Source organism: Neopelma chrysocephalum, unplaced genomic scaffold (assembly GCF_003984885.1).
Source record: "Neopelma chrysocephalum unplaced genomic scaffold, ASM398488v2 Primary Assembly neopelma1_333, whole genome shotgun sequence".
Classification (NCBI taxonomy): Eukaryota; Metazoa; Chordata; class Aves; order Passeriformes; family Pipridae; genus Neopelma; species Neopelma chrysocephalum.
Window position 1 is genome coordinate 72,687 of NW_020897996.1, and position 24,858 is coordinate 97,544.

General features: G+C 55.3%; 2 protein-coding genes across 4 annotated transcripts in view; both read right to left on the reverse strand.

Annotated features, from left to right (window-relative positions):
- Positions 1–21,996, reverse strand: part of ATF7 (activating transcription factor 7) — a 58,771-nt gene extending 36,775 nt beyond the window's left edge. Inside the window, exons 1-2 of one of the 3 annotated variants that reach the window (XM_027705426.1) lie at positions 21,938–21,996; positions 4,766–4,834 (exon numbers count right to left, since the gene is read on the reverse strand). In XM_027705426.1, coding sequence (XP_027561227.1) covers positions 4,766–4,813 — 48 coding nt within the window. In that variant the 5' untranslated portion in view covers positions 4,814–4,834; positions 21,938–21,996. Of the gene's footprint in view, positions 1–4,765; positions 4,835–8,492; positions 8,515–14,418; positions 14,573–21,937 lie in introns of those variants that run through there. The other 2 variants (XM_027705427.1, XM_027705428.1) reach the window with 2 other exon arrangements.
- Positions 21,997–22,710: 714 nt separating this feature from the next.
- On the reverse strand, positions 22,711–24,832 carry ATP5MC2 (ATP synthase membrane subunit c locus 2). Its single transcript, XM_027705434.1, has 5 exons — positions 24,778–24,832; positions 24,011–24,103; positions 23,467–23,544; positions 23,054–23,214; positions 22,711–22,967 (listed from the first exon to the last, which is right to left on the reverse strand). The coding sequence occupies exons 2-5, from the start codon at positions 24,047–24,049 to the stop codon at positions 22,853–22,855; spliced, it is 393 nt and encodes a 130-aa protein (XP_027561235.1). The 5' UTR covers positions 24,050–24,103; positions 24,778–24,832; the 3' UTR covers positions 22,711–22,852.
- Between the last annotated feature and the right edge of the window lie 26 nt (positions 24,833–24,858).

A 24,858-nucleotide genomic window follows, 5' to 3' on the forward strand; every position in this document is an offset into this window, starting at 1 on the left:
GGGGGACATGGTGCCACCCCAAAGTTGGACTGGTGACAGGGAGAGCTTGGGAAGAGGAAGGGGTTGGGTTTTCCTCTCCACATCGTATAAAAGGACTAATCCATATTCGTTTGGATTATACAAGCTCCAAAACACACCTCAGCCTCCGACCCACGCTCACCCAATCGCAGGAGCCATTTGGTGCCTCGTATATTACTGGGCAATAGAGATTTAAGGGATAATGGTCATGGCAGCAGAGTATACAAAGCAATAAACTGCTTTTGAGGTTGGTTAAATGCCAAGTGATGCTGAGGCCTCGATGCCATAAACATTATTTCTATTATATGACAAGATAAGAGGATACAATAAACCACAAAGAAGAAAAATCATTTTCTGGCCTCGTGAAAGTTCTGGGCTCGGCGTTTCCTGGACACTGCACGGGCAGCACCTCCGTGCACGGGGTTTAGGTGGAATAAATTGGTAAATTAAGGGTGGGTTTAAAAAGCAAACGATTGTCTGAGGCAATGGCCTGGATAACTGGAGCTCTGGAATTAGGACCGGAGCGATGACTTGTCTCACTTATAAAAGTGAAATGGCGTGGAGGGGGGAAGAAGGGGTTGGGGAAAGTCGTGCTCCCAGTCGAATACATTCAATATTATGGCCCCTCTGTTAGTTCTGGCAACAGAAGCGCACAAACAGTTCAATTAATCAAGATATTCCTCCACGAGGAATATCTCCTCGAGCATCCAGTGCTCCCAAGGACTCCAGGAGTGGAGCAGAAGGCACGGTGCCAGAGGCACGTCCATCCCTGAGCTGCATTTCAGTGCCAGCTCACCTGCCCCAGGCAGCTGCTGGGCCCCTGAGGGGGTTTGATGCAGTTTTCCAAGGGAGGAGATGGAGTCAGACACGGAGAAACTTCCCTGTGGCTCCCGAGCTCTGGAGCCCCCTGAGCCCCTCCTTGTCCCAGACCTGTGTGCTGGGTGCTGTCAGGAGCTGGGTGAAGGTTTCATTCCCTTGCTCTAAAGAGGTGGAGCTGTCCCACTGCACAGACCTTGGGAACACACCTTGGGAACACCTTCCAACTCCAACGGCAACACCCAAGTTCTCTCCCAAGCCCTCGGCTGTGCTGGAGCCTCTCACCATCCCAGCGCTTGGAAGGGGATTAGGAGACTTTACCAGTGATTAGCAGCACACACCACCCCAGATTCATTTCACTGAACAGATTCAGTGACTCCAGGCATCACTCTCTGCCTTCCACAGGCATTCCAGAGGCAGGGCCCTGCTCCAGCTCCTGGGGGGGGGCACATCCCTGCCGGGGAACAGCTCCACTCCCTCTGCCCGGAGAGCTGGGGAAGGGGAAAATGTGCCACCTGTCCTGCTTGGGAAGGAACCAGACACACGACCTTGGGAGGAATGTTTGTTAACGGCAGCATCTGCGGCACATTCAGAGTCAGCTGTGCCACCACGGCCCCGCTGCTGGGAAGGGACTGCCAGGAGAATCCCAAAATAACCCCCACTGCAGCCCTGGCAACCCAAACATGTTTACAGCCCACTGCACCCCCCGGCATGGTGAGATCTGCTCGGCTATTTTCAGTGGTCATTCCCTCTTCCCCCTCCTCACTGCCCTGAAGGGCTTTGCAGCCTTTTTTCCACATAGAAACAGGGAAGGAAAAGGAGGAAAAAAGGGCATAAGGCATAAAAGCCAGAGCTGTACCAGCTACAGAGGGAATGAAGCAGCTGATGGTTCAAAGATTGACACAATTTCTTTTTTCCTTTACACCAAAGGGGGGAATCACCACTGGCTTCAGATCTGTTTGGCTCAGCTCTCCCCTCTCCTCTTCCCGTGCCCAATGGACTGGGCATGGGATCAAAGGTTCAGAACTGAAAGGAACCAAGTGTGGAAGGACCTGGCCAGGAGTCATCCCAAAAATGCTGACCTGGACAACACCAAGAGGTTCAACAGCCACTGACACCCTCCCATTCCAACGGCTTTTCCAAAGCAAAACACACCCAAAGTTCTCGAGGGAACAGAAGAAAAGGCTGAATGAATCCTTGCTGGAAGTCTCCCTCCTCCCCAGAGCCTGGTTTGGGGTGGGAAATGCTTCCCAGTACCACAGCCCTGCTTGGGCCTGCAGGCTGTGCCTGGGTGAGGAAAATGGGATTGCCTTCCCAAAAGCTCAAAGCTCTGGATCGTACAGACCCCACTGGGAAGGTTGGGATGTTCTGCTGGCGGCTCACATGGACCTGAATGTCCCTTTTTGTCCCCTGTGTTTGAAGACAAATGTCTCCATCCGTGGAGGGGACGGAACGAACCGAGAGAGCTGCAGCCCCCTCTGACCCTTCCAAGGCTCCACATGAATCTGAGTCCACATGGAGAAGCCATTCCTGATGGGATGATCCCCAGTGGCTTGTCCAGGGTCAGTGTTCAGTGCCAGAAAGCAGCACGAGCTGCTGGGGAACCAGCGTGGCCTCTGTCCCTGAGCCCTGCAGCAGCTGCAGCCCCCAGCTCCAAACCCACATTTATCCTCCAAACTCCCAACTGTGCTGCCCTGCCCAGCTCATCCCAATGATCCCACTTTATTCTGTTGGCCCAGGAAGCTCAGTTCAGCCAGAATGAGCTTTAGCTGATCTGTGATGGTGTGCACAGCTCTGGGATCCCACCGGGCTCCTCCAGCTCTCCCTAAACCCTGAGCTGAGCTCAGCTGGTTGGAGCCTGGTGCTAATAATGCCCAGGTCGTGGTTCCAATCCCTGGAGGGGCCATTCACTGAAGAGCTGGACTTGAAGATCCTTGTGGGTCCCTTCCAACTCAGAATATTCTGTGATTCTCTAAAGACCTTCAACGTGGGGTTGAGGTACGGGACTGAGGACAAAAAACTGTAGGTAAGACACCAGGACTTAGAGAGAAAGGCTCAGAGCACCCTGGGTTTAGTTAAGGGATGACCCATCAGCCAGCAAACACCTACCAACACCTGGAATTCCACAGGGAGGATCTTCTGCCCAACAAACAAACATCAACTCCATCCCCAGCCCGGATGCTGCAGCCGAACAGGTTCAGACTGGAAATAAGGCATCAGTTTTCCCTCCCAGCAAAAGCAATTAACTATTAAAGCAACTTAACCGAGGGCTGTGGTGAATTTTCCATCGCTGGAAATATTTTACATCAAGCTTGGATCATCACATTTAATACCTGCTCTGGTTTGAACAGGCATTGAAGGACGTTCTAGGAAACTGTGCACGAGGTCAGGCTGGATCACCATGAATCATCCCGGTATGAATTACCCGGATTCCAACATTTCCATATTAACATGAAGAATTGTCAGAATTACCCATAAGCAGCAGGCTGGAACAGCGAAAGGAGGAAGCAACCACCTTTATATGTCATTTGTGGGAGATTGTGGGAGATTAAATTTAAATACATTGTTGTTTGCCTTAATTGCTTGTTTGAATCCGATTTTAAGGCTGTATGATTGAAGTGCTCACACCATTAAGTGCTCAAACACAGCTAATACATTTTATAAATGACTTGCACAATTTCACAGGCAAAGAAGTTTCAGATAAAAAGCAGCCTACAAAAAAAAAAAAAAAAAAAAGGCAAAAGGAGGAAGATCACCTGCAAGTGGGCAGAGAAGGCTCCGGATGGGGCTCGTGCCAGAAGGACCAGAAAGCTGGGAAGCCTTAACTGTGTGTTTTCAAAGAGCCCCAGTCCCCAGGAGCTACCAGATGAGGTTTTTGACCCATTTTTGTGCTATAAAAACAAACAGCATCACAGAACCCACACTCAGCCACAGAGGAGGTGCCCTGGGGACACAGAATTATCTTTAATTTCAATTGGGAGACCCACAGGAGGCATTAAGGTACTAAATGAATTGAAGAACTGGGGACACACACACAGGGGGGTACCCTGGGATTGGTTATTCCTCCCAAACCCATCCCAGCCATCCCAATTTGGCAACCCAACACCCAATGGCTGCAGCCAGGAAACCCAGAGTGAGCACATCACTTAATATCTAATTGAAAGCCACAATTCCCCCGCCTTCTCCTTCCCCTACAAAAGGCATTTTGAGGTTCTAACGCTTCAGAAAAGACAAACACAAATCTCCCCCTGGGCTCTGCACGGGGCTGCACTTCCACAGCAGCCCCAGTTTCCAAGAGCTCCCATTAAATCAGCCCCAGCAGGAATTGCATGATCCTCCCGTTCCTCCCAATACCAGGGTGTGTGAGAGACCCCAAGCTCAGCAGCAGTTTCCTTGCAAACCCAAGGAAAACGGGATGGGAAGGTGCCTGCCCAGGAAGGTGATCGGAAGGGGATGTGCCTTGTTCAGATCCCTCATCCTGGGAGAGGCAGCAACAGCTCCAGGGAGCAGAAACTCACAATGGGATGGCAAGAAAAGCCATCCCAAAATAGCCACAGCAGTTTGGGGCTCACCTAACCCAGACCATCACCTGTCACATTCCCAGCTGCTCCACGGGACGGGCTCTGCAGCCACCTCACCCCGGGGAGGGGGGGAGCGGGTCTGTCCTCTCTGGGAGAGGAGGAGCAGCCTTAGCAGGAGCCCTGAATTCCAGGGGGGAACTCGTGGCAAACACCGGCAGCACAACCAGGAGCCCCCCTCCAAGGCAGCTCCGAGCGCCCGCGCCGCTCGTAACGGGGATTTACACACTGCAAATCCCGGGATCTGATTACCTCCCGGGATCACGTAAAACACCGGCTTTAAGCGCTTTGGCTGCGCGATAAAACAGCCACTTTGATTCACGGCGCTCCCATAAAGTGGCCCGGATCCGTACCTGTCCGCAGCCCGGGGCACCGCACACGAACGGCCTGTCGTCGCCCATATTTCACACGGCCGAGCTGAGCTGGGGAAGAGGAGAGAAGGGAAATTGTTAAATAAGCTCCAAAAAAATCGTCACCGATATTGAGAGTAGAAGCTGCCCTTTGCTGGGCTGTCGTTAATCAGGGAAGGAGGGTCCCCGTGCCCCCGACACAACCTGCGGAGAGGGATTAATCCAACCGGAGGTTTAAATAAAGCTTGGGAGGTGATTTTTTCGTGGAGGAAGGGAAATGGGACAGGGTAGGCCTGGAAAGGTGTGGGAGCTTCTCACACAAGGCCCAGAGGATCGAGGGACCTTCGGCAGCTCGGTGTCACCTCCTGCAAGATGGGGACAACACTCAACCCTTGTGAAAGATCATCCAGTGCAGCAAAGACCCCTCAGCAGCAGACCCTCCCTTAGTATTTACAGTATCATGGAATTGTGGAATATCTTGAGCTGGAAGGGCCCCACAAGGATGATCGAGTCCGGCTCCTGGCCCTGCACATGATAAGCCCAAGAATCCCCCACACATACAGAAAAGTGGAATCATGGAATATCCTGGGCTGGAAAGGACCCACAAGGATCATCAAGTCCAGCTCTTGGCTCTGCATAGGACCAGTCCAAGAATCCCCCCCCCACACACACACAGACACATGAGGAAAGACAGTGACAATCTCCAGGAAAACAAAGTGCAAGCAAGCAGCGATCAAATAAATCCAAGTCCTCTCTCTGTACCAGTTATATTTTCAATGGGAGAGAACTAAAATTTGTCATTTAATTAATTAAGGGATTATAGGAGTGGTGCTCCGTTTTACAAGGCAATAATCTGGCTCCCCAGTGGGTAAACTACAAGGCTGATGGCAGGGGTAGTTTATCACGGATTACAGCCAAGGATAACAAAACACTCAGCCCTATTATGCTACAAGTGAAGCTATTCTTATTAATAAAAAATAAGAGTAAATAAAGTAACCCCCCCCACCACCTCAAATTCAAGAAATAACGGTCCCCTCCACCCACTGATATTTTTATAGGAGGATTTTAAAAAGCTGTAATAAAGCAAATGCTCTCTCTTTGGGGGGTTGCTGTGGGAACACGCTTGGGCTGCTCGTGTTGCTTCCAGCATCTCCTGCTCCAAGTTGGGCGCTTGGCTCAGCTGGGGAGGGACCCGGGGCACAGCCATGGGCTCTGGGGGGAAGGTTCTGCACTTCCAGCCCTGAGCACCCACACCAGGGTGGGGAGGGAGGGTTGGTATTTTTAGGAGCTCTATGAGAAAGTGCTCCAAGAATGTGGCTCAGTAGCGGAGGGGGAGCATGTGCTGCAGAAACAGCCCCTTCTGCTCTCAGTGAAAAGGCACAGGAATCAATTATTGCTTAATATGAAAAAAAATAGGTTATTTTTCTATTGCTGGGACAGTCAGCAGCTACACGGGCTGGACGGGGTGAATTCCCTCCCCTCGCCCGCAGCGACAACAACCGAAGTGTGATGAGAGAGGAGCTGCCAGCTCTTCTCCCAGAAAAACAGGAGAGAGAGGCATCCACAGCACCAGGCTGTGTCTGGATTTATTAAGCCAAACTCCAGGGTCTGTGCAAACAGGACTCAGAAAGGATAAATGTCCCTGTCAGAAATGGGACAGGCTGGCAGCCAAACCGCTGTCCGGCCCAAGATAGGGATAACAAAGGCAACCAAATGGCCCAGGAGCATCCACCCACCTCAGAGCAGCACCCAGAAGTGACACAGGGCTGGCAGAGCTGGGGGTGGCCTGGCAGGGGATGGCAGCACCTTCAGCAAGAAGGGCAAATCCCACCCAAGGCAAGTCTTGAGGTGACACCAAAACGAGCCTGAACGGGGACACGTTACGGACGGGACTCTTCACATCACCCTTCTGAACTTCTACCCAAGCTCCAAACTGGGAACTCGAGAATCCAAAATGCTGCTAAGGAGACAGGGATCCCCCCTCCATCTGCAGCCACCTGATCCTCCTCCCAGAGGAATCTCCCTGGGGCCCCGGAGCAGCTGCCTCTCACACATCTGCTGTGTCCCAAGAGCGGACACATGAGCCGCTGTCATGACCTGCTCCCGAGGCACGGAGACACCCAGGCTTCCTTGGGAAGTCTGAGCAGGCAGAAGGAGCCTCTGACAGGGAGGGATGAAGAAGTCAAACCCTCTCCTGTGACACCAAACCACGGCTCAGATCAGCTCCCTGACGTTGCAAAGAGAAGCACAAAGTGATTGAACACCTTGGTCACCTGCACTCAAGGTCCAGAGCCATCATATGTGAACCCCACAGCTATCACACATCTAAAGCTGTTGTACCTGAACCCCAAAAGCCATCACACCTGAACCCCAAAGCTGTTGTACCTGAACCCCAAAGCTCTCATACCCAAACCCCAGATCTATCATCCCTGAACCCCAGACCTATTGCACCTGAGGTCTGGAGCCATCACACCTGAACCCTAAAGCTGTTGTACCTGAACCCCAAAGCTGTCATACCCAAACCCCAGATCTATCACACCCGAACACCCGGCCCCAGAACAGCCACATGTCCTTCTAGATGCAAAGTTCCATCACGTGGAGCCCAAAACTCCTCATCCTCAGGGTCAGGGATGCTGGTGAGTTGCTCCACAAAGGCACCAGCTCTCACAGTTTGTTCTCAATTAATCACAGCAATCAGAGGTTCTCTGCCAGTCCAGCACCCCAGTTCAGAGCTGTGGCACTGGGACAGCAGCAAAGTCACCCAGCACTGAAGGGCAGCTGTGATGCCCCTCACTGCCAGAGCCAGGCCGGTGCTGGAAGTGCCTCAAGAGTCTTTAAATCACTCTCCTACATTTAAGCTGGGCTGTGTGGGATGAGGCTGGGGATGTGTTTATTCCATCAACAAACAGATCCTGGTGTTAAACATGAGCAGAGCTGTGCTGGAGGGAGATGCTGACTTCACAGGGCAGCCAAGCTGGGCTTTTTTAATTAACACAGGTCAGAGATCTGTCCTTACCACCAGCACCGAGAACTGCGGGGTCTCTCCACCTCTTATCTGTGCCTCCGTAAAACCTCTTTGAGAAATTAAAGGACCAGGATTCAGCTGCCAATCCCAGGGCTTTGACAGCACAGAAAAACCATCCCAGAGCCGATGGCACATCGACTGCACAGAGCAGGACAAAAAAACTGGGCCAACACACTGCAAAAGCCTCCGTTTCCTTGAGCTTGCAAAGTGTCAGGAGGATTTGCTCATTCCTTAAGGCAAGATTTAGCTGCTCGTTCACTGCAGAATATGACTGGTATGTACATACATGTGCTCAGATTTATGTCACATTTAGTCAGGATAAATTGCTTCAATAAATTCTATCCTTAAGAAGAGGCAGAACGAGGAGCTGATTGGATACTGGGAGCACATTCCCATCCCTCTTCCGGCAGCCGCGGGACAGTATTTCACTGTTTTGATGATTTTTAGCATGTTGGACACAGCGAGGGGAGGAAGAAATGCAGATTGCTGAGCACTCCAGAGCTCAGTCAGACACACCTGAGAGGCAGCTGCTGGCTCAGGGGAGCTGGAGAAGCATTTTCACCCAAACCAGACCCTCATATCCCCCAGGACACGGTCACTCCTCACATCCCTTTCCCTCACCTCCATCCCAATCCCCTGCTGCCCCCAGGATAAAGGCATGAAGTGGCAGGAACATCAAGCACTAACAAAAGGTGTAACACTGACCTTGGCCATGAACCACAAGCCCAGGGGTGAAGTTCTGGACAAGGTTACAGGCAATGCCCAAGTGTGGCCAGTGACAGGATGATGTTATCACCTCTAAAATTAAAATATGTATTTCACCCACTTAAACAGGTTCTTGGGGTAAGAGTTGGAGAGGGGAGAGGCTGCAGGTACCCAGTGAAAGCCAGAACTTTCCCTTCCCCTCTCAGCAATTCACTTGCTGCCCATCAGAGCCTCGATTCATCACAAACCACCCAACCGGGACCCTGGGCTGGGATGAGCTGGTTTTGCTCACCTCAATTACCACAATTCCCACTTATTTCGAAGTTTAATCCTTCCTGCAGACACTGAAGCCAGCCCAGATGCTGCCATCCCCACGGTACATCACTCCATAAACCCAAGTGGTCCCAAAGCATGTTAACTAACCCATTAAGAGAAAACAGAGCCTGTTATCCTGGTCTAGACAGACACCGGGGGGGAATATTTGAAGTCCCTTAAAAGGAATTAAGACATATTACATGCATCAACAACAGCAATCAAAGACCAGCCTTCCTGAACAGCACGTCCCCCAGGACACGTGCTGGCACCTCATGGAACCCATTTGAAAAACTTCAATTTGGAAACAGCTTAGGAAGAGCCAGGAGAAGCGGGATGACGTTTCCAAAGCCCGCTTGGCACTTATGGAGCCTTTCCTCCAAGATGCTCCACATCCTTTAATTGCACTGTCTGAGCTTTACAGAGGAGCGTGTGCCCGTGGCTCCGGGTGGCATCAGCCTGGTGACAAGGAGAGGGACACAGTCAGACTCATAATTGTCTTTAGCTTTGCCACCCACAGCTCTTTTCACAGCCCTCACCACAGCCACCCCACAGCCGGGCACTCGCACGCGTCGGGTTGGGGTTGTGTGTTGGTGAAGCTTCCCCGGACCTGTTCCAGCTGAATTCCTGACAAGTAGCTGAGGCTGGAAGCAGCCTCAAGCCAGGATTTGTAAATCTTGAGTCATGTCTCTTCTGGTTTGCCAAAGTCACGAGTGACTGGCCCCTCAAAACAAACCCTTTTGCTTAAACCTCAGTGTGAAGATGGAAGAAGCTCCCGGCTCGTTCATTCTGCTGAACGTTGGGGATAGAGCTGGGCTGAAAAATGCTCTAAAAATAAGGCTCTATTGTTGTCCTTGCATGTGACTTGTCATTGCAGGAATGTTCATGCCCAACACTTGCATCTGGGCCTTGCAGGACAAGCTGAAATGCTCCAGATCCCAACATTTGGGTGGAGACAAACACTGCTCTGTGTTGAGGCTGCCAGCACAGATCCTTCCCAGCACGGATCCCTCCCCAGCAGGGATCTCTCCCAGCGTGGATCCCTCCCCAGAATGGATCCCTCCCAACACAGATCCCTCCCAGCATGGATCTCTTCCCAGTACAGATCCCCCTCCATCACAGATCCCTCACTCCCATACCAGTACAAGCACATTTATGGCTTATGCCCATAAATCATGAGGATAAACTTTACATTAATATGACCACAAAATTAAAGCTGGGGGTTGCACCAGCTATGAAACAAAACCAGAAGAGCTGCAGAGCAACCTCCTAAAAATAGGCTCAAACAGAAGAGACACAAAAGCACGTTCTGCTGTCAGAGTCTCTCTGCTAAGATTTAGGAAGACCTGAGTGAGGAATGAGCTGCAAAATGAGTCAGAAGAAAGAAAACTGCTGGAGAGAGGGACATCAAGAGCAAGGCTGTCCCTGGGGAAAGGTGCAGTGAAGGGCTGTGAGCTTCCAGGAAGAGAGCAGGCACCAGCAGGGACCACCAAACCTCCCTGTGCAGGAGTTTCTGTAGCTCTTGTTCAGGTTCCAGTAAAGGCCTCGGGCTCCCATTGCTCCCTCACACCTGCAACCTCCAAAGGGGCAAACCACTGCTGGAGCAAAAGGGACAATTTGGGGCATTTCAGCGTCGATTTTGTAAGTGTGCCAAGAGTTCTGGTCCTGCTGGGAGCAGGGAGGGGGGAAAGGCAGACACACAGAATCACAGAATATTCCCAGTTGGAAGGGACCCACGAGGATGATCGAGCCCAACTCTTAAGTGAATGGGGATCAAATCCCACACAAGGTAAATAAGTGCTGGTGCCTGTGCTGGGATTGGTGCTGACTCTGCACCCAGCACCCCAAAAAGGGTCCAACAGGGGCTCCAGGCAGAGGGAGTTACCTGAGATGGGCAATGAGAGGAAAGCCAAGTTCAGTGCCTGTATCCCTGCAGGACACACACTGCACAGGGATTACAGCTGCTCTACTCTCCAAAACAAAAAGCTCCCTGCACAGTCACAAACCCCATCGCCCTCGGGCCTGCAGGAGCAAGTCCAAGCAAAGGTGCAGCTGAAGGTGAGGTGTCTCTACCAACAGGCAGCACCAAAAACCTGTTTGCAATCCTCCTGGGCTGTTAAATAGGGCAAAGAGTCCTCGAGAAGGGTGGAGGATCCTGGGACTTAGTAGGAGAACTACAGCTGAACTAGAGCTGTCAGGAGAACTGACAGTGGAAGCAAAGACAGAACTGGAGAAGAAACAATGTCTTACCCACATATTTCCCCAAAAGAGAGAAAGTTTCATCACTGCCAGGGCCAGCCCAGGGTTCTGCTGCACCTCTGGCAGGTGAAGCTCATTTTCTCCTCAACTGAGTCATCGCTGCTCTTCTGCTTTTCACATCCAGTTTAATGCAAAAGGTAGAGCAGAGGCAGGAGTTAACTTCTGATGAGCCTGAGCTACATGGGATTAATTCTCAGAGACTAATGAGTCGCCAGGCCATCCCAGCTCCATCTGGGTAAGTTTGTTGAGCCCTGGGAGCCGTGCCAGGAGCTCTAACAACCAGAGCCGCAGCACAAACAAGCCCATTCAAACACAAATGGTGCTCGAGACACCAGCCCAGCCCCAAGGACAGGCAGTGCTGCTGCTGCTGCTGCTGGGGAGAGCAGAGAAACCCACAATAAACGAGATTATTATGGATGGCTGCACCCGAATCCGAGCTGTAGAATCCTCTTCCTACAGGGGGATACACAAATCGCAGGCAGACCCTGTAATTGCCACTGGGAGCTGGAGGAGAGGCTGGCTGCAATCACAAACCAAACTGCTCTTTGGCGAGCAGGAGGGAAAGAAAGGCAGCCTGACAGCCATTTCCAGCCAAGGAGAAAGAAGGAAGCACGAGGCACTGCCCCAAGCTCTCCAAAATAGTACGAGATTTCCACTAAAAAATGCAAGGAAGGAAACACGTTGCTTTGAGGCCAGGCCAGGAAAGGCTCCTCGTTATTTTTCTGAGTGCAGTCATTAACAGCTCTCTGCCCTGAGCTTCCTGGCCCTCAGAACGATTCCACACTCTGGATGGGTTGGGATCAGCAGGGTCACCGAGGCAGCAGCACCCAGGGAACACCCAGAGGGAAGCCCATCCTTCCCCTGCCCTCGGCCAGGGTTTGGTGTTGGCATTTCTTGTCCCAGCCTGGGTTAACAGCCAGCACTGAAGGGATGATTGGGAGCACCACCATCCATCCTCAAGGAGGGGGGGAAAAAAACCAAGAGGTCAAGTTCTTCCTTAAAAAAAACAAGAAGAAAAACTGCTTTCCCATGGAGGCTCCCTCGTGCAGGGTCAGCCCTGCCAGGCAGGGCTTGGGGCCCAACCTGCAAGAGCTGCTTTGTGCAGCCACTTTGGCACCTCATTTCCACTGGGGAACGACTGAATTCTGACTGCCAGACTAAATTCGGTGCCTGCAGGGACTCAGGCACAGGGCTGGTCCTGCCCCTCTGGGTGCCCAGAGCTTTCCCTGGCCCTCCCATCTGTGATACACCCAAAGAGATTGCGAAAGACTTTCAGTTTTGCAGGGAGAGGCCCTCGCAGAGCTCAGTGCAGAGGCACAGGCGGCTCTTAGGCCTAAACTCTGCCTTTTGAGTTATTTTGGGGTGTGAGGGAAGGAGGGAGAGTGTTTGCTTTGTAACCAAAAAGCTGCAAGAGCTTAAAATTGTCATCTGGGAAAGGAGGCCAAAAGCCGGCGCTATAAAACCTGCTTCGGAGGCAGAACACCCTTCTGCTTCATAAGCTTGATAAAGCAAACCCAACTGTATAAACTGGAATACTGGCACGGAATGTGCTTGAAGCAAATCCCCCACAGCCACATGGTATTTAACAAGTCGTTACAGTGAACCTCAGGCAAAGTGCCACCACTTACCCCCCCCTTTTCTGGGTGTTCAGCACTGCTCAGGCTCGTAGAGGATCCCCCTGTCCACAAGAGCATCCCCAAGCAGCTGGAACACAACGGCCTCAGGGGTGTCAGAGATGCACAAACCTCTCACTTCTCGCCCTGGAAGCGCCTTGGAGCATCACCAGCCCTGTTAGAAGAACGACCTCTCCCACCAGACATATGTTTGCACCTAAAAGTGGCTCCAAAAGCTGCTCCTCAGCTCACCCAGGAGCAAATGAACTGCAGATTATTCCCATGTGCTTCAGGAGAAGGAGGGAGAGCCAGGACCCAGAGCTGCTCTCCTCCCCTGGTGTGAAAGATGGGACAGGGAGGCATTGTCAGAGTCCTGTCAAACGTAAACCAAACTGCAGCCAGCGGGATAACACGGGCCCCAGACCGGCACATCAACCCTGCCGAGCCTTCACCCAGACAGAAAAGCTTTTTCCCTGCACTTAAAGCAACAAACCCCCTCGGCTGGGAGCTCCAGCCAGCCCACAGGGCTTTTCCCAGCACAATTCCCACCAGTCCTCCCAAGGACACCAATCACTCAGTTCCCACCAGTCCTCCCAAGGACACCAACCACTCAACACTCTTAGTTCACCACGACAAAGTGTCACTTGCTGACGCTGCCTCCAGGGTCGGGATAAAAACGTTAGAGAGGCTCCATGTCCAGGAGTCTCCTTGCCTGGCCACCCTCCAGGTCAGATCTGGCCTGGCTTCTGTCTTCAGGGAGAGGTGTCAGAGAATGTCCCATGTCACCTCGGCTCAGCCACAGGTCTGCCCAGACACCACAAAGGGCAGGACAACAAGGTTTCATCACTGTGGTGAAAAAAAGCAAATGAGACCCAGAATCTCAGGTGATCTGGAACTGCCCTGAGGAGGTCACTCTGCTCACTCCCACTGAGCTGAGGACCCTGGTTTTCCAGTGCCTGGTGAGCACCCCTGGGGTTTGGGGGTCGGGTCTCACCACAAACAGCATCCCTTGGTCCTCCTTCTATGGGCAGAGGCCCCAGAGAGCAGCAGCTCCTGCTCTTCAAATCCTGACTTTAACTAATCCTTGCCAAACATCACCAAAGCAGCCATAGCTTGGCAAACCAGGCCTGAGAGCCTCCAACTCAGAGCCAGAGAGCAGATTTCCAACACCAAAAGGCATTTGTCCAACAGGCTTCAAAGCCCTGGATGAACACGAGACAAAACCCAACATAAACCAGCAAATCAGCAACTCCCCCCGGCAAGAAGACGGAGAAAGACCATCTCTAAATCATCCTCTCGTGACCAAGTTTCTCCTGGTTTCTGGAGGGAAGATGGACTCTGCAGGATGTCCCTAAGGTTGCTTTACACTAAGAGACAAGGGAGAGACCAAACTGCAAGACCCCCAGAGCAGGACTCACTGGGAGCACCTGGACAGGGCATTCGGTTTGATGCCATCAAACACAGCGTCCACCTCAACACTGCCACGAGCAGCACGGCCCCAGGCACTGCTTGTGGGCATATGGTTGCTCCAGGACCTTCTCCAGAACAGGAAGAACTACACAGGAAGTCCCTGAGCCCTCCACTGAGGTCAGAAAAGCCACCACCGAGCCTGGCTCTTCAGACCCAGAGGTCCATCTGCCCCCAGGGTGACAACGGGCGGGAGCACATCCCATCCCACTCCAGCCAAGGAACACGAGCTTCCCCATGAGCACAAGCAAAAGCTCTTCTTTCTCCCTACACACCTCAACTGAAGCCTTGCAGCCCAGTGAACAGCTATTCCAAAGGCAGAATCCCAGACACAGGCAGGCAGCCCCCGGATCTCGGCACTACGGCTCTCGGGTCGCCTCGTGTGTCTTCATTAACAGTGATCCATCTTCAGCCCTGCTCTCCCTCCCAGCAGGGACAGCAGCAGTGCCAGAGATCTACTACAGGAGAGAGAAATAATTCAGGTTTAAGGAAGGAAGGAAAAGCCTCCGAGACCCACTGTTCCTTCCCGAGCCGAGATAATTACAAGAAAGCCACGACAAGCCTTGGAGGACGCAGTATTTTACCTAGGAAATGCCTGAGTGACCTAGAAACTGGAGTCCCATTTCCTGAAATTATTTCACCACTTCAGAGCCCTTGTTTCAATGAAAGCAAGGGGAAAAAAAAAAAAGCTGCTGAAAATGAAACATAAGAGCCCAGGTCGAGCTGGAACATATTTTCCCCACAATGTGTGCGAATGGTTTGAAGGGAAGAGCAAAGGAACGGGAGAGTGAGAAGTGAGAAGCTACAGATAAAACTCCTGTCCGTGAATTAAAAGAGCTGAACCAGCAGCAGCAGGATGGGGCCAGGAAGGAGCTGTGCTCCTCTGCTCATAAAGGAAAAATATCCTGTCCCACCTGTTATTATTCCATCCCACCTGGGCACTTTGCTTTATTCAGCATTCAGAGGCGCACGCACTTCACGTCGCCACGATTTGATACACGAGCCCTAAAATCAGAGGGGAGCAAGAAATATTCCAAACAGAAGCAATGTGTGGAAAGCTGGGGCATTACAGTGAGTTGTTTAAGTGTTTTGGGGGTGAACAGAGGCGTGATTTCCCAGGTAGGAGTTTTCCATAACTCAGAGGCGAGACCTCACGTGGGGCAGGACGCGGCGTCCTAAACAGGCTCCTACACACGGGGGCTTTGCAGGCACTGGAAACGGGGACCTGCCAAAAAGCAACGCCATGAAGCACCTCAGGAACAAATCCCACATCCCAAACAGGATCTTCTCCCTTCTCCACACGGAATAAAGTCCCATTTTTAACCCTTCTGTCCCTCTGGAACCTCCTCGGGGATGTCTCTGTGTGGCTGGGAAAGCACCAAGTCCCAGAGCCAAAATTCTCCAAACCCTCCACCCGTAACTTTTGAGGGAAAAACCCTCAAGATCAGTAAAAGAACCATTTTTCTGATGTTGGAAAAGGTCTCCAGGATCACAGAATTCAAGGGAAACCTCCCAAGAAAGACATGGCAGCCGCAGCTTTCCCATGGGAGCATCCACAGGGAAAGATAGCACAGAATTAGTGAAAAATAGCCATAAAACCCTCAAACCCCTGAAAATATCCAGCAGGATACTGAGGCTGATCCATCAGGTGGTCGGTGGGGAATTTTGAGGCCAGTTTTCCAAGTCTTCCTCCCATCCCAAGCTGCTGGTTTGGCAGCTCCAGCTCCTGAGACCCCCAAAATCCCACCCTCGAGACCCCCGGGGGGGGGGACAACAACACCATGAAGCACCTCAGGAAACAGGAAACAAAGCAATGTGGGTTGGGAAGATTGGAGACATCCACACTGAGGGCCAACATCCCTTGGGAACTTCTCACCACCTCCACCAGACAAGGTACTTGCTCATTAAACCGCTGCCACACTCGGGACCACGACTGAGGATCCGGATGCTGAGCAGTGCTGGGCTCTGACACAAACTCCAGGGAGGTGACAGTGAGCTCTGCCATATAAAGACTCCTAAATCTGACTGAGGCCGTAGATAAACCTCCCCAGCACTGTTTTCACACTGTCAGTGTGCCCCATCCTTCTGGATGCTCTGCTGTGTCACATTTTTGGGGTCCAGTGGTGCATCCCGGGAGCTCTGGTGACAATCTCACTCCGGATCTCACCTCCCTCTGCTCCTCATCTATTTTACCAACACTCAAACCAAAACAAAAAAGGAAATATTCCTACTGCTGGAAGAGCAGAACAGGCAGCAAGTGGTTGTTCCCACCGCAGATCCCACCACAACGGGAATGACACAGGGGAGGACCTCACATTAATTACATTAATTGGCAGAGCCTTCCCTCCCCGCACACAGCCTCCTTCAGCTTCACCAGCCGAAGTTCAGCCTCACTTTCCAAAACTCCAAGGCTCTGCAGCACCTCCAGCCATGGACACGACCAGCCAGACCTCTGGAAACAATCGATTTTAAGTAATTGCAACCATTAATTGCTCAGCGATTAAAGATCTGCTGCCTTCGCCTCAGCAGACTCAGCACCGACAAGAGGTTTTGGGCAGCCACCCAAAAAGCCACGTTCTGCTCCAAGTGTGCTCTCCTCCCTCTGGAAGCAGTTAAAGGGGATAAGGCAGCTCGGTGACACAGGTATAAATACACTCACTTTCCCCGGCGCTGCCAAGTCCGTAACACGCCGAGGGCTCTGAACGGCGGCTTTTGGAGTAGGATTGTTATTCCAAACAGTGCCGAAGGTATTCGGAGCGAGGGCTCTGCCAGCCGGGGCTGGAAAACGTTCTCCATAAGCACAAAACCCCCAGCTGTGCAGAGCTCTGCTCCCTGCAGCACCACGGGCGTCCCAAAGGCAGGGAAGGGGCGAACTCCGAACCACGGAGTGGTTTGGGATGGAAGGGACCTCACAGACCCCCTCACTCCAAGCTTCACTCTCCTCTGGACTCCAGCCACAACTTGCATCTCACACTGAAGGAGCTCAAATGTCTTTTTTTTGGGAGAAGGGGAGGAAAAAGTCTGAATACTCGCTGCTTTTAGGGCTTTTTGGCAGCCTTGCCCACAAAGGGAGCTCAGAGCTCCGTGGAGAAACCCCGGCGTGGGCAGCAGCTGGCAGGGAGGCTTTGTTTGTCCATGAACCAGCTCCCCTCGGCTGGCACAGTGGCTCCAGCACTGCTGAGATCCCTCACACAGGGTGGGACAGCCAGTGGCATTCCAGACTCTCCGGGGCCAGCTCGTTCCTGCAGCGGGAGCGGCAGCGCCGTGCCCAGTCCCTGTGCTGCTCCCTGGGAGCCACACACACTGCTTTGGGTGGAAAACCTCAAGAAACGGCTGCTCTCACTTGGGAGCTCCACTCTGCACCTGTCCTGGGGTCCCTGCTCACCTCCTGCAGCAAACAGGACACTTGGGGCTCAGGAAATTCACCTCCCTCCCCCCAGTTCAGAGGGAGAGCCAAAAAAACCCCCACAATAAACCTGGGTTTAGCCAGGGTGAAGCCCCCCTGTGCTGGGGCTGAGGAGGGCCCTGAATTCCCGGTGTTCCAAACCCAAGGGTCCCACTCCATGAAGGTACAGGAGGACTGACTCTGCCCCAGGTGTACGGGGGGGGAAAGCAAAGGAGCCTCCTGGAATTCCGAGCAGGAAACTGAACTTCAGAGAAGAAATTAAGCCAAACTCCCCGCGAGCCAAGACTAATTGCAGCAAAACACACCACAAATACCAGCTCTGGAGAGGGAGAAAAACCCCAGCACGAACATCAACCAGTGGCTTGGAGAGGAACCTCTGTGGGCACCTCCACGGCTGGACAGTGGGAATGGGCAGTGGGAGTGGACACTGGGAATGCTGGTGCTCTCCAAGGCATGTCCTACAGCTCATCTGGGAGCTGAGGCCACAGGCAAAGCTGGGCCAGGCTCAAACTCCAGCTGCACGTGGGTTAAGCCGGAACTTTTTGGATCTGGGCAAAGCCATTTGAAGAACTGGATAATGTGAAGAACTGAAGAATGTGAAGAACTGAAGAATGTGAAGAACTGAAGAATGTGAAGAACTGAGTGGAACCAAGAGACTCACTGAGGATTTCAAGCAGGAATCCACCAGCCAGACAAAAGCTGTGCTCTGAGCGCTGACTGAATCCATTTGATACCCAAAGGGCAGCAGAGTTGTAAACCTGCTTTTGGTTTAGTCTCTCTAAGCAGATTCCCACACACCTCAAGCCCAAACAGGAACCACTTCTGGCTCCCCAGGAAAACCCAGGCCGCTGGCTCAGCCCACCCCACTCACCCACGGTGCTCCAAGTCCCTTGGAGCCAAAACTGTGAAACCAGATCGCTTCAAATGGGGCAAAAATAATTAATGAATTACAGGAAGCAACAGGTCCCCAGTCCTGAAGGTCTGTCACAAAAAAGGTTATTTTCTCCCAGCATTTCCTCTCTGACTGCAGCACAGTTCGGAGCTGAATGACCAGGGGAAGAGCAGTTTTGGAAATCTGGCCTCAATTCTCAGTGCCAGGAACGTGAAAACAAACAAAAAAAAAAAAAAGAAGGAAAAAAAAAAGTCCCCAAGAAAGTCCAGAGGATAAATAAACCCAAACAGACACGCAGCAGCATCACATGTGATGCAGCAGAAAACGAGTCCAAAGCCAAATCCAAGCCAGAGATGCTTTGCTAACACACAAACCACACTGTGGGTGCAGAGCCTGTTGTGCTGAGCCCTTCCAAACACGGCCCCACGTGTCCCCACTGCCCCCCCTCAGCACAGCTCCCGTTCTTCCAGTTGCCTCATCCCTGGAACCACCATGAGCTGAGAGCAGCTCCCGGGGCTTCCAGGAGCATGGAAGGAGCATTTGTTTTCTTAGAAGGGTCTGGGTTGGAAGGGACCTTAAAGGTCATGTGGATCCAACCCCAAAGCCTCCCAGCCACCCCCCGCCCACCCGCTGGTGCTTCCTCTCTCCAACTTCCCCATCTCCCCAAACGGGAGAGGGAGATTCCCTGCCCGCCCCAGGCCACATCCCCAAACCCCCTTTTATCCATCCTGGAGTGTCCTCCTCACCCAGTGTCTTCTCTGGCAGGGCTCTGAGGGGCTTTGGAAGAGATGGGAATAAAGATGTAACCGAGAAGTTGGGATTTTTTTGAAGCCACATCCTTTTATTTTGGCCATGTCCCTCCACACCTCCCAGCCGTGCCACGGGGATCCCAACTGTGCCACAGGGATTGCAGAGTGCTTCCACAGGGACTCAGAGCTGCCACAGCCAACCAGCTCAGAGAGGAACCTGCACCTGCCAAGGTGGGCTCAGCAAGGCCTGTTCACCTCACACCTTCAGCTTACAGCAAATACACCAAGCCAGAGCACTAGGAGCCCTGGGAAATGCTGGAGAAGAATGGAAAACAAGGAACCTTGAGAAAGCAGAAATACAAGGAAGAATAAGTAGAAATTCCTGTCAGAAACAGCCCTCACCAGGGCAGAGCCAAGTCAGAGTGAAAGAGGAATTGCGAGAGGGAGGTTTAACACATTCCCAAAGTTTGTGTTCAGCTCTTCCTTCTCCTCATCCGAGGGGAGGGAGGGAAGATCCCAGTCTCCAGCGCTCTGATGCAAACCACGTCCAGCTCCGAGCTGTTCGGTGTCAGAAGGATATTGGCAAATTGGAAGGGATTCAGGAAAACATGGATAACAGCTGGAGGGATTGATTTCCAAGGGAAGATTAAACTATCTGGACACGCAGCTTGGCGGAGCAGGGAGGAGGGTGGACACGATCCCTGTGGACAGTTCCTCGCCAGGCAAGTGCCAGGGAGCAGGGGAAGGGTCCAGTGTCCCACAGCTCAAGATCACCAAGGGCTGGCACCCAACTACAGAAATCCAGGGCTGTGTGGTCTCCTAGCTCCTCAATTCCCAACCAACTTCCAGCATCAGGAATAAAACCCCCTTCTGAGAGAAGCCCTTCGTTACCAACCTGGTGGGTTGAGTTCACCCTCCACCTGCTGCTGGGTCTCCTGAGCCCTCCATCACTTCAGCCCCCCGGAGCATTTGGAGTTGGCAGCAGGACTCCCCCCCCTCCTGCCACAGGAGGTTGAATGTGAGCTCTGGCTTTAAGGAAATGAGGATGTCAACCCTCCTCGTTTTCCAAACGGGAATTTGGCTGCTCAACCCACCTCCCACACCTTCTCCTCCTCATTTAAACACTGGAGTTATTCTTAGTCTCCGCTGAGAAAACCCCAACGTGAAAACCCGTCCAACCAAGCCAGTGGTTGGAATGGCTGTGGATTCCTCCCTGGTGTTTTAGGGAGAACTAGAGAAGCCCTCTGGACCATCCCTGGGGGAAGAAAATCCCTGCCCAACAGGCACAGTGGAATGGGAAGTTCACTGCAGTTGGTGACACTTTTAAGTTGAACCAGAATATCCTTAGAGGGACCTGAGCAGGAAAAGGAGTGACACCTCCACAGGGACAACGATGGACTCGGGGAAGGGGCAGAAAGAGCAAAAGGGGGCAAGTTGAACAGAACGAGGAGTTTGCAGGGTCTCACAGGGCTTGTCTCACACCTGAGCCAGCCCATCCCTTCCTGAGGGGCTCCAAACCAGCGCTCCCAGCAGTGGGAAGTGACAGCTCCGAGCTGGAGCTGCTGAGAGGCAACAGATCCCACGGTGCCAGGTGAGCAGGGGCAGGAGAACCCTCCCCGATTCCACCAGATCACGGAGTCAGAGCCCTCAAAACCCCCCAGGGGGAATTAACCCCTGGCTCTGACTTCAGAAGAAAATTACTGAAACTCTCCAGTTGCTGCTGTTTGCATGTTCCTGCTGCTTCCTTCACTCACTGGGGGGGGAGTCACCGACCCCCCGGGACCTGAGAGCTCCCCACCTCGCCCCCATCCTCACGGGCACCTCCAACCACTCCACACCTGCTTCCCACAGGGAGCCCCCCACACACCGCCCTGGCCACCCCCCCAGCTGCCCCAGAGGAGTCACGGGCCACCACATTGTGCCCAGACCCCTCCTCACCCCGGAGGACCGAGTCCAACCCGAGGGGCTCCCCCAGGACCTCCCCCAAGGCTCCTCCAACCCCCCAGGACACCCCATGTCTCTCCAGGGCCCCCCAGGCCCTGCACACCGAAGGGTCTCCCATATCCAAAGACATCCCCCCCATTCCCTCTCAGCTTCCAAAGCGCCTCCATCCCCTCCCAGACCCTCAAGACCCCTCAGTGCCTCTCCAGGGCTCACTCCCACGATCCCCAAGACCCCTCTCTCTTTAAAGCCCCCTCACATTTGCAACCCTCCCCTCGCTCCCCCTATTCGCTACCCCTCATATTCCCCAGGGATCCCCACCAGCCTTGAGACACCCTCCCCCAGGCCCCCCAAAAGCCCCCCAATTCCGCAGTTCCCTTGCCGAGGCCCCCAGCCCTGAGCCCCCTCCAGACGCCCCCAATGCCGCTGACACCCCCAGACCCCCCTCAGATCCCCAATTCCGGGGTCCCCCCGGGGCCCCCCGCGCTCCCCCCGGCCCCGCCCGGGCCCCTCGCTGCTCCTCGGCCCCGCCCCGGGGGGCGGGGCATGACCGCCATTGGCCGCCGCGCCCGCCGCTCGGGAGCTGCGCGCGATCCGATTGGCCGGGGCGCGCTGTCAGTCAGCGCAGGGGGGCGGGGCGGGCGGAGCCGCTGCCGCACGAAAACTCGGGGAGAGTTGTGGGGGGGAGGGGCCGGCCGGGGGTCCCACCGCCCCCGGGGCTCCTCGGGGCTCCCCCCGCCACCGCCGCCACCGCCGCCGCCCCGGAGCGGCCCCGCCGCCGCCGCCGCCCCCGGTGCCGCCGTTACCTGAGGGAGCCGGGGCCGGGGCCTCGCGCTGGCGCCGCTCGCGCTGGGGCTCGCGCCGCCCCCCCCGCCGCGCCCCCCCCCCAGCGCCCCGCCCCGCGCGCGAGGCTCTCGCGAGACCCGCGGGGAGGTAACGGCGCCGTGGCCAATGGGAGGCCTCGGGGGCGGGGCCTCGCCTCGGAGGGGCGGAGACTGTCATAGCCAGTGGGCGTGGCCAACGAGAGGACCCGCCCAGAAAGTCCCGCCGTGCTGCGGGGACCGCGACACGTGGGGACCGGGGGACACCGAGGGACACCGCGACCCCCGGGACACCCCGAGCCCTGACACGGTCGGAACCGGCCCCCCGGGACACCCCAAACCCCGGACACGGGCGGGACCGGCCCCCCGGGACACGGGGACACCCCAAACCCCAGACACGGCCGGTAACGGCTCCCCAGGACGCCCCAAAACCTGGACACGTCCGGTAACGGCTCCCAGGGTCACCCCAAACCCCGGACACGGCCGGGAACGGCCCCCCGGGATACCCCGGGACCCCAAACCCTTCTCCTGGCCCCAGGCTGCCAGACACCTGGTCCCAGTTGAGGTGTCCCCACAGGGGGAATGTCCCTGCAGGGATGGACAGAGGTGACAGCCCGGGACAGCAGTGATGTCCCCTGTCCCCTGAGGGCTCTGGGTTGCACTGGGGCTCAGCCCCAGGCACCTGGGGGGACAAAGCCAGCCCAGTGCCAGCTGCACCAAGGGACACCGGACAGGGACACCAAGGAGACACGAGGAGCTGAGAGACCGTCATCAAACCGTCTTTATTCCCTGCCCGGCCATGGCAGGGCCAGGTCCTTCTCCTGCCCCACGACACTCCCGGCTGGGCGGGGGGCCGGGCACAAAGGGGCATCACTGTCACCACCGCCACCCCCCACCCCATCACATGGCGAAGAGGATGAGGAAGGCCACCATGAGGCAGAAGAGCCCCATGGCCTCGGAGAGGGCGAAGCCCAGGATGGCATAGGAGAAGAGCTGCTGCTTGAGCGAGGGGTTCCTGCAGGGAGGGGAGGAGCGGGGGGAGGTCAGGGGGGCACCGAGACCCCCCCGGCTGCCCCCTCATCGCCCCCGGAGCCCCCTGACCTGGCGTAGCCGATGATGAGGCTCCCGAACACGGTGCCAATGCCGGCGCCGGACCCGGCCACGCCCACGGTGGCAGCACCAGCCCCGATGAACTTGGCGGCCGTGTCGATGTCCCGGTGGGCAGCGCTCGTCCGGAGGGTCCGGGGGGCTCCCGCCTGCACCTGGGGGATGGAAGGGGGGGCAGGGGGGTTTAGCCTCACCCCAACCCCCTCTCGGGCCTTGGTTTCCCCCCAGGGTGCCCCAGAGTGGGAGGGAGTCATAGTCACTCCCCTGTGCCTTCCCAGGGCACTGAGCACCCCCAGACCCTCCCCATGTACCCCAGAGAGGGTGGGGGGCACAGCCACCTCCCTGTGCTTTCCCAGGGCACTGAGCACCCCCAGCCACCCCCGTGCCCCCCAGCCCAGGTGTGTTACCTGCTCTGGCCGGGCCTCGGGGCTGCTCAGCACCACAGATGAGAGGGGTTGGCCCAGCACCCTCGAGCTCCTCCTCACCTGCAGGGCACACAAACCCCTCAAGTTCTGGGGGGGACACCCACCCTCCACCCCCCAGGGCACTAAAAACACTTGGGGGTTTCCCCCACACCGAGGCCACCGCTGCCACTTCTGGTATCCCCTGAACACGCTCAGCCCCTCGGCAGCACCCAGATGGGGGGGGAGATGTCCTGACACCCACCACTTCAGGGGACCTCCCGAGCCCCCCTCACCTGCCAGGGCCCAGCCTGGGCACATCACTGCCAGCACCGTGTCCCCCTCAGTGACCCCAAGGGGTGGCAAAGGACCCGTCACCCAAGTGGCCAAGCCCCTGGGCACCGCTCACCTACCAGGGCTCAAACCTGGACAGATTGTCCCCAAAAACCTCCCTGTGTACCCAGGAGTTGGGGGGGAGGTCACACATCACCCAGCAAGGGGGTCACACATCACCCAGCCCCCCCCAGAGGGAGGGGCTGTCACTACTCACGAGCGCGGGAGCTGAGACGAACTTTGCACAGGTGAACATGGCGAGGGCACAGGGGGCACGTGTGGGGCACGGCTGGAAGGGACACACGTGAGGCTGGAGAGGACACAAGCAGCGGGGGTCCGGCCCCAGGGGTGACCTCGGGCCAGGGGGTCACACAGGGCACACACAGTGGTGGGGGAAGAGAAGTGTCACTGTCACCCAAGTGACAGCTCCCAGCAGTGGCACCGTGGTGGCTGTTTGGGGACAGGGATTTGAGAGTTGCTCCGTTGCAAGTCCTGGGGGTGTCACTCCCCGTGTGTGGAGGGGAGGACAGGAGCTCCCGAGCAGACCCTGGTCACCCCCCAGCCAGGAGGGTCCTGGGCACAGTGAGAGACTGGGACTGCTCAGAGCACCTGCTGAGCCTTGGGGGGGCACGGCCTGGGGACCCCCAGCCCTGGCAGGGGACGTGGGGGCCGGGGAAGGAAAGACCCCCCAAACACAGGGAGTCCCCCACAGTTCAGCGGGTGAGGGGCTGCCCCAGCTGGTTCCTTTTGGGGAGGGGGGACCGGCCCCGTCCCCACCCACAGTGTAGGGAGGCTCTATTTGCCTCCCGTCACGAAGGGCTCCGGACCCCCCTTGCAGCCCCCCCCGGGGTCTGTCCCCCCCAAGGGCTCTATCCCCTCCAATCCTCCCTGTCCCATCTCCACGAGTCCCTTCCTCCCCAGCCTCTCCCTGTCCCCCTCAGCCCTCCCCGTTCCCTCCCGGTCCCTCCCGGTCTCTCCCCTCACCGGGCTCCGCCGGGCAGGTCGCGGCGGTTCCCCGTGCGCAGGCGCGGCCGGAAGTGACGCAGGGAGGCCGCTGTTGCCGCG

Bases quoted from the DNA above. Each gene is read 5' to 3' on its own strand.
- ATP5MC2 (XM_027705434.1), bottom strand. From the start codon at position 24,049: ATGTTCACCTGTGCAAAGTTCGTCTCAGCTCCCGCGCTC. The intron at 23,545-24,010 runs GTGAGTAGTGAC...TGTGCCCTGCAG, and splicing joins TCGTCTCAGCTCCCGCGCTC to GTGAGGAGGAGCTCGAGGGT. The intron at 23,215-23,466 runs GTAACACACCTG...TCCATCCCCCAG, and splicing joins CCGAGGCCCGGCCAGAGCAG to GTGCAGGCGGGAGCCCCCCG.